Genomic DNA, 9,266 nt, shown 5'->3' with positions numbered 1-9,266 from the left:
GCTTAAGACTTCAAGTTCTATCATGTTCTTGGTTTAGACAATGGTTACTGCATTCCAGAAAGAATTAAGATAACTTTTCAAAGATCCCCATTCTACCAATCCCCACTGGTAAATGATCACACCATCCAATTTCACCAGTCCTCCCACACTCACTGCGACCAGATATTTAAAAATGTTATGGAAAGTTTGTTGGTGACATGTTTTTAGCTTTATTGAGATTCTTTCTTACAAAAGGTCAAATTTATTTCAGTCCAGGCCTAATTTCTTTTAGTCCCTGAAAGATAGATTTATGATCATCTCCATGTCCTCTTAAGCAGTATGTAAACTAGTCAGGTCTTTATCTTTAAGGTTCAAACACTTCTCAACTTGGCATTTATTTATTATAAAACAGGACTTCTATTTTCCAAAACAAAAAGACCAAGTAAAAAATTATGTAGGGCAAATGGATTGTTTGCCAGAACTAACTTTGGAATTTATTTTGTTAAATGTGGCATCTATTTTTTTTTTTTAAATGCAAACTTGGTAATGTGCTGAGTTATGTAGTAAAGAGCGCGATGTTTAAATATACATACATATGTTGGCTCTGAGAAAAGATGCATGAGTACATGTGTGTTATGTAAACATAGCAGTTGGACAGAAGAAGAGTCTATGATCATTAGAATGTTAATGAAAAACAAGCATATTGTAAGCAAAGAATGGCCAATAGAAGATATTTAGGTGTCAAGCAGGAACTTTGCTGGTCCTACACCTGGAGGGTCCCAGGTCTCCCTTTCTGAGATGGTGAGATGGGCCTATGCTCCCCCTGATAGGACAGGTGGTTAAGTGTCCAAGACCTGACTGTGAATTTGTGATTCCCTCCAAATGAGGTGGGGCTGTGCTCACTTACTACCTCGTCCTATCTCCTTGTGTGAAAAACAGAATATGAGTTCATCTTATTGTCACCTGAAAAGGGTGTGGATCAGGGACTTGCAGAGGCCCTATGGTCCCTTCTTCCCCCTGAAGGCTATAGGGACTTCTCACTTCCTCCTCCCCCTACAGCATCCATCAGGATCATCCATCAGGATCATCCATCAGGATCATCCATCAGGATCCATCAGGATCATCCATCAGGATAAGTGCGGTATCATCATCTCCAAAGAGCTGAGACATCTGAGTCTCATAACATAGGCTTTAATCCTGACCACCCAATGACTGAGTGTGGGCTTCAGTTTATTACAGACAGTCCCCAGGCCATCCTCTGAATCAGCTTTCCTTCTACATGGATGCCTGGACCTGCAAGTCAATCATCTCTGGCGGTCTTGCACTCAGACATCATAGGTTTTGGATTATGAAGATTTTGAGTTGCACATGTCTCTTGTTCTAGCCTAGCAAAGACAGACTAAGGTTCAAGTGGGGTAAAGCGTCTCAGTCATTCTGAGTCTTACGATTTATAGACCAGATGAATGGGTCAGTTAAGTGATACTTGGAGAGAAGAACTTACCAGGGCTAACATGCATTTTACAAATGCTGCCAAGCAGATAAATGAATTCAGCACCCAAGATACTATATAGCACACTCTGGTAGTTATTCAATAAATGTTAGTTCTACTTCTCTTCTCAAATCCAGTTTGATTCCTCCAGGTAACCTGCACTCCCTTCTCCCATCTACAGACGGCTTCTCCCTTTCGTCACTTCCCCAAACTAGTAAGGCTAAGAGAGAAAATGAATCAGCCAGTATAGCCTCTTGCTGGGAAGAAAGAGTTGAAACTCTTGACTAAGTGAGGTTTGGGAATTACCTGAAGAATAAATGATCCAGGATCCCTATCATCTCCATTGCTTCGTTTGTCTCTGGCATAGTCTCAGCACTCATCTTTAACTACCAGACCCAAAAGAGCATGAATTCTGAGGCCTGATCAGAGGTGTTTAGAAGGCCAGAGAAACTTGTGATCCAGATGATCAGGTCCCTGTGCAAGGACCCTGGTGGAAAGGAGAGATTGGCAGTAGATCCCAGAGTGCTCTTTGGAGCACGTGCCCAAGAGGAGAGTAACAGTAACCCACTGTGGTCCTGGGACAAGGAGTATGCAGGAGTGGGCGGGGCAGAGGCATGGGCAAGGTAGCCCTGAGGGATGACCCCTCCCCAGGAATGTGAGAAGGAGGCTCTGTGCAGTGCATGGAATTTCAGTGTCTGCTGCACGTCACCCCGGCATCCTCGGCATGTCCACAGTTTGTCATCCCCCATTTGGAGAAGGTGCAGCGGAAGATACTGTCCTCTGTTCCCTTGCAGGCAACATCGTCCATCCAAATTCTCCCTGTGCCTGTGGAGACAAGTCAACAGGGTTTCTTATCAGATATGCAGCACAGTAGGAGAGAGGAGAAGAGTTAGCACTGCTGTCCCTGTGCATGGTCAGCACTGGTATAGAGGAAGGAGCAGTCCTAAGCTCTGCTGGCCCTTCTCAAATCTACTGGCTTCCCTCTGCCCACACCAAGAACTCAGACTTAATGTTCTTGGCTCAGTTTCTTGAGGGAAGAAATGTAATAGCTGATGGTGGTAGCATTTATCATACGTTCTGTGTCAGGCATCTTATGCATTTTATCTTCCTCTACTCTGACAGTGGTCTTTGTCATTTTATAAACAAGAAAACAGAAGCTCAGAACACTTCCTGGATGCAGCATCACATAGCTGGTAAGTGGTGGTCTGACGTCAAACCTGTATTCCTGCCTTTAAGTGCTGCATGTTGTTACATAAGATATCACATTGTCTTTGGGATGCAATATCTTGCAGCTTTTGATGATGATAGTCAGGTGGTGTCTAATCAATGGGGCAATGTCAGTTAGGTCCTGGAGTGTCCCAGTGTCCCATAGCCAAGTATCCACATTACCTCCAATCTTCTGAAGTGTATTGTAGATGGTTCCAATTCATAAGCCCCAAAGAGTGGTGCAAGGGGCTCTAGAATTTAACATTGTAATCAGATATGTTAAATGATATGTAGGAGTAGCTCTAAATCGTAAGTAAGTAGGTCAGTTTCAAAAATACTAAGACAGTTACAATTTGATGAACTTGACCTATACTTATGGATGTAGTAGCTCAAAATATTAACTGAGAGGTAAGGAGTCTTCAAATCAAGGATCAAACATATCCCCTCAGTATACAGGCTAAAATGGGGTGGGGGAGGAGTTGGGCTATAAAGGCACAAAGTGGCTGGCTTACAAGTTTACAAGAGGGAGTTTAGTTTCAGAGTATGTGTGAGGGGGGAAGGTAGAATCCCTGCTGAATAGTTTTCATCTTGTCTAGATGGGTCTGATGAAAGGAGATGGGGATAGGATCCTTTTGATTGAATAGTAATTTTTATCATGACTAATTGTGATTGTCACAACTATAAAGGTAAAAGTTTTATAACATAAAGGGGGGACTAGTTAATCTTACATTCCAGAAATAGAGGACCCTAGGACCATAAAGGGAGAAGAGCATGAGTGGAATATGGGACCCTAACCAGAGAAGCAGAGACATCTGAGATTGAGGCAGAGATGATGGCATGGAGAGATAGAGCAGCTGAGGACTCTAGACTCATGGAAAGAGAGATACTGAGTGCTGCTAGCCAGGAAGCAGGCTTGCAGAATGTGCCCTTTGGTTGTTTATATGATTATATATTCCTGAGTGTTTTTGTGTACATCAAACAAACAAAAAGGGAAAAGAAGCAAATACTGTTGAATGATGATTCATGGAGGGGATTATAATCATTGCAATGATGCAAAATATGATAGGATGAGTGAAAAACTGATGTCCTCCCATGTAAAGTATCACTCAATTCATAATAAAAGCTTTTAAAAAAAATACTAAGACAATCTAGTTGACAGTTTTGTCTACAGCAAGCCCTGCTCACCCAGCTCCTAAGAGGCTCAACCCACTGGCCTGAAGGTGTCCATGCAGAATGGCACTGGTACTTTAGTTGGCTCTCCCAGGATTGTACCTCATTCCTGAGAGGTATAAATTTGGCAATGAGATGCCCCAAAGAATGTCTGGGGAATAGAGCAGCTGGGTGAGCCTCTGGGAAGAAGTGGAGAGGACTTGTCTAGGGTCAAAGAAGTGAGTGGAGTGGGAAGGCAGGATGCACCAGAAGTTTCCAGGAGCTCTTATGGATACTGTTGGCTCTCTGGGCTGATGGCTGTGTCAGGTCCCAGATGGTGCAGCCCAGATGGGAGCCCTTTGGAAGGATGATGAAACTTTGAGGCTTCACATGGAAGTACCATATTTTTACACAAATAACACGTGCCTTCTGCATCTGTTTACCAATCGCTCTGTCCCCTCAGGAGGTATTTTTGTAAGTATTGTTACTTACTTACAAAAATGCCACTAAAAAACAAACATGTTGCTGTTTTCACATGTAGTGGATTTATAAATATATCTCCGTGTGTGTGTGTGTGTGTGTGTGTTACAGTTACTTGTTATTTGTGTAACAATAAGGTAGTAGTTTAGTGTCTTCATGCTCACAATGTGGTTTGAGAGCTAGTAGCTTTGGCATTAGAGGAGAGGCTGTCCCAAGTGCAGACTCTCAGGTCCCACCCCATACCTACCGAATCAGAATGCATTTTCACCAAGTGACTATGCACTGAAGTCTGAGAAGCACTGGTATAGAGGAAGGAGGAGGACTTGTCAGTAGGCCAGACCTGAATTCAAGTCTTAGTACCAGCTAGGGTGACTGGCTCAGCTTTAAAACTGGGAGGGGGATCCTAGGATGCAAGACATTTAAGTGCTGAAGCCAAGTAATTTCTGGGCACACAGGAAGAGTGGGTCACTCCAGCATCATCACTTACTCATGCTATGATCTTGTACCAACAAGCACTAGGATAAGAGTTGGACCGGTCCCTGGAGAAGGACATCATGCTTGGTAAAGTGGAGGGTCGGTGAAAAAGAGGAAGACTCCCAACGAGATGGATTGGCACAGTGGCAGCAGCAATGGACTCATGTGTAACAATGATTGTGAGGTTGGTGCAGGATGGGGCAGTGTTTCATTCTGTTGTGCATAAGGTCGTTATGAGTTGGAACCAACTCAACAGAACCTAACAACAAGAGTCAGAAACTGAGTTCTACCATTATTGGCTGTGTCACCTTGGGCAAGTCAAATGAGGTAATAATAACTACAATTTTGTTGTTGTTAAGTGTCATCGAGTCGGTTCTGACTCTTAATTGTCCTCTATAGGGTCTCCAGGAGCAGCTGGTGCTTTTGAACCGCTGACCTTGAGGTGCGGTCCAGTGCCTTATCATGCAGCGCCACACCAGGACTCCTAATACATATAATAGAAAGAGCTTAGAAAACTAACAAAGTCCTATAGAAGAGGTAATTTAGATGCTGTTATTTTAAAGTACTGTTCAGTCGGTTCCAACTCATAGTGACCCTGTATTGGGTTTCCAAGGAGTGGCTGGTGGATTTGAACCGCCGACCTGAGGTCAGTGCATATCCTATAGCACCACACCAGGACCACAATTAGTAATACCTTATCTTGACCCAATCCCTGCCTTTGCCTTCCCACCAACTCCCCTGTGAACAACTCACTGAACAGTCCTTTAAACCACACAACTCCAAAGACAACTTTCCTGTACCACATCTCAGAAGCCATACAGAATTCAAAGAGAATGTTGATGAACTATTACAATCTTTAAACTCTCATTGACTCCAGAGCTGCACTGATGACATCCTTTTACAATGGTTTTAACACTAAGGGGCCTCTAGACCCATTCACTGACCACTCCTAAACAGACTGCATGAACTAGTTCATTCAGGCATACTTTTGTTACACAGAGGTTTTCCAGCATATGTTATAAGGGGGATTGCTTTGCAGTGAAATCAGGGACAGAGAGTTGGGAGAGGCCTGCTGGCTGTCTTTCTGGATGCCATTTCTCCATCACATCCTCTTCTCTGGCTCTGTCCCTGGCCTGGATACCCTGTAGCTCTTACACAATAAGTTCTTTGAGGAGAGCAATAATTTGCAGATTAAATGTCTCCTGGAAAACAAATCAGTTTACAAAGTACCCAGGAAAAGGCTTCAGGCCCAAGAGGTCTGTGGGATTAGTCACACCCAAAGCAAATATAGAAGCTTCAAGGAGAAGGAATAAAAAACAGACCCAAGGTTAGTCAGCCCTAATGCGTATACAGGATAGCTAAACTCCAAACTCTGGTTGGTGGTTAGCCAGAGTTGTGGCTAATGTTGTGACATGGAAAAACTAATAAAATGAGACTGTTGCTGTTTGTTGTTAGTGCTGAAGAGTCAGTTCCGACTCATAGCAACCCCATGCATAATAGAACGAAACACTGCCCGGTTCTGTGCCATCCTCATAATCACTGCTATGTTTAAGCTCCTTGTTGCTGCCAGTGTGGGACTAGGCTCATTAAGTTAGCATTATGGACTATATGTATTGACAACGTGAGTGATCACTGAAAGGCGTGGTAGTTAAGTCACTTAACATGGAGTCAGTTCCGATTCATACTGACCCTGTTTCCGAGGAGCAGCTGGTGGCTTTTGCACTGTCAACCTTGTGGTTCACAGTGCAGTGCTGATCCTACAGCGCCACACAAGGAATCCCATGGAAACGATTATTACTACACCATGTCCTCTCCTCACATTAGGGCTGAGGGGCTTCGACTACTCTGGGTACTTGATCACCTGTTTTGCCTTCAGAAATGCTATGTTGTTGTTTGCCCTCAAGTCGGATCTGATTCAAAACAATCCTGTATAGGGTTTCTGAAGCTGTAAATCTTTATGGGAGCAGAAAGCCTCATCTTTCTCCTGCAGAATGTTAGATTCAAGCTGCTGACTTTATGGTTAGTAGCCAATGTGTACCCTGGGTTCCAACCAGAGCTCCTTCAGAACTAACACAGAATTCTCCTAAGTTGGGTCTGAGGGCCAAGAACATCAGTGTTACCTGAGGGCTTGCTAGAAACTCCATCTTGGAACCCAGCCCAGACCTGAGTCAGAGTCTGCACTGTAATAAGATCTCTGCCTGATTCACATGGGCATTCAAGTCTGAGGAGCCCTGTTGAGAGTTATCTCCACGACATCAGCCTTGTATCAGGTAAGCAGGGTTAGGGCATTATGCTTCTCATTTTACAGAGGATAAAAAGGAAACCAAGGGGTTTTATCTTGAGGAAGCAAAGTTGGGTCTCGAGCCCAGGTTTTCTGAGACTTACAGAATTAAGGGCTGCTTGAAGGTGATACTTATTTGGATGTGTAAGTGGAGCTTTTACCTTCTCCTTAACGTACATTCATTCAGGCATTCATTCAACACATATTTGTGAACCTACTCTGTGCTCAGCACCATTCTGTATGCTTGGAATCTATCAGTGAACAAAAACAGTAAAATAACAAAAATGCTGCCTTCTGGAGCTAACATCTGAGTTTCTATATGTTCATTAGAATTTTATTGATAGTAGGAATAAGCTCTGTTGAATCCTATGGGATTTCAACAGATTGCCACACACCCATGTATTGTAGGCAGCATAGTGATTTAACAGATATTAAGAGATGAGGAAATGGAATTTAAGTTGCTTGTTCAAGATCTATTAACAATTAAATGGAAGAGAGTCGTGCCCATGTCTCTGAGGCCACCAGCTCAGTACTTTCTCCTTAGGTAGTCACGGTAGATAGCACACAACCCTAGTCCAGGGGCTGGCAAGCCATAGGCTGAATATAGCCTATTGCCTGTTTTTGTAAATAAAGTTTTATTGGAACATAGCCCCACTCATTTGATGACAAAGAGTCTATGGCTGCTTTAATGATATAATGGCAGAGTTGAGTAGTTGCAACAGAGATTGTCTGGCTCACAAAATCTGGTCCTTCTTTAAAAGCCAACATTTGTTGACCCTTGTTTTAAATCATCTTCCAGAAACTGAATTATACCTTAGGAAAAAGGGCAAAAATTAATAATGGTATTATTAAATGTGAATACTTCTAATTCCACGTATACCCATCCGTACCTCCTCTTTCTGTATCATAGAAAAGTTTCTCTGCTGGTGCAAGGCGAATTCCCGTCCACCACCTCCTAGATCTTTTTTTTCTCAGTGTTTACTCTGTGTTTTCTGTTTGTATCCACTCCTCTCCAAAAGCTCCTAGCCTCATTGAAAATTTAGAGGACATCTTCAAGTTCTTCACATTTTGGTCTTGCCTTGTTTTTCCAGAAAAATAGATACTTTTGTTCCTAAGCACTATCCAGAGGGACAAAATTATGTTTCCAGATCAACAAGAGAGAGCTGCTTGTTGTTTGTTGAGTGCTATCAAATCGGTTCCAACTCATAGCGATCCTGTATAGGATTTCTGAGGTGTAGCTGGTGAGCTTGAACCACCAACCTTGCAGCTCCAATTGACTTTGTGGTCCAGTGCTTTATTCTGCAGTGCCACACCATGAGTCTGAGATCGCTGCTAGGATTGGCAATATCTGTGTTACACTAGGGAGGACTCAGGATAGGTAGTAGAGCAATTGCTTCCTTCTTCCCTTCCCTTATCTCTCTTCTTCCTTCTCTTCTTTCTCTCTTCCCTTCTCTATGTCTTTTCTTCCCTTTTTCCTTCTTTCCCTCTTACATTTATCCAGAGCCTGTTATGTTATGGGCACAGTTCAGGGGTTGGGAGCTATAAAGGTAAAGTCCTTAAGATTCTCACAAATATATTAAAGATCAGGAGAGTGTGAGAGGTGTTTTCATATAATTATACACAAAAATGCTATGGGAGCAAAGAGTAGATGTTTACATCATGGGGTGGGGTGGTGGTGGTGGAAGCATCCAGAAGGGCTTCCCTCAGGAGGTGAGCTTTAACACCTGAATAGGAATGAGTTAGACGAAGACTGTCTGGGATGGTATCCCAGACAGAAACAGCAGTACCTGAGGAGACATGGAACAGCATCCTGTGTGTTTATAGAGCCACAAGTAGACATATTTGCCTGAAGACAGCACAGTCAAGGGAGATGTGGAGAGGGGAGCCTTCATTAAGAGGTTCCTGGTACTGAACTTGATCCTGAGAGCAACAAAGACCCATAGAAGAGAAGATGCTCATGTAAGACAGATCCTTGACATCCATGAGAAGGCAAGGCAGCAGGAGCCAATGTGGAGGTGGTGGGCAAGGCAAGTCATTAGGAGAGTAACTGTGGAGCTACTACTATACTCCCGTCAATGATGCCCCGACCTATGCCCAACATGCAGTAAATGTGTACAATGGTCCCTGTACTGTTCTAACTGCTTTATACACTCTGTCTCATTGAACAGCTGCAAAAACCCTTTGAAAGTAAGAGAATTGGAGAACAAA

General features: G+C 43.2%; 1 protein-coding gene across 1 annotated transcript in view; it reads right to left on the bottom strand.

Moving 5' to 3' along the window:
- Positions 1-2,156: 2,156 nt before the first annotated feature.
- Positions 2,157-9,266, bottom strand: part of SCARA5 (scavenger receptor class A, member 5 (putative)) — a 197,836-nt gene continuing 190,726 nt past the window's right edge. The window contains exon 8 of the mRNA XM_006864350.1: positions 2,157-2,293. Within this exon, the coding sequence (XP_006864412.1) occupies positions 2,157-2,293 (137 nt within the window). The remainder of the gene's footprint in view (positions 2,294-9,266) is intronic.

This window comes from Chrysochloris asiatica, unplaced genomic scaffold (genome assembly GCF_000296735.1).
Source record: "Chrysochloris asiatica unplaced genomic scaffold, ChrAsi1.0 scaffold00064, whole genome shotgun sequence".
Taxonomy (NCBI): domain Eukaryota; kingdom Metazoa; phylum Chordata; class Mammalia; order Afrosoricida; family Chrysochloridae; genus Chrysochloris; species Chrysochloris asiatica.
The sequence above is the reverse complement of the archived record's forward strand: the minus strand, read 5'-3'. Positions and strand labels throughout refer to the sequence as shown.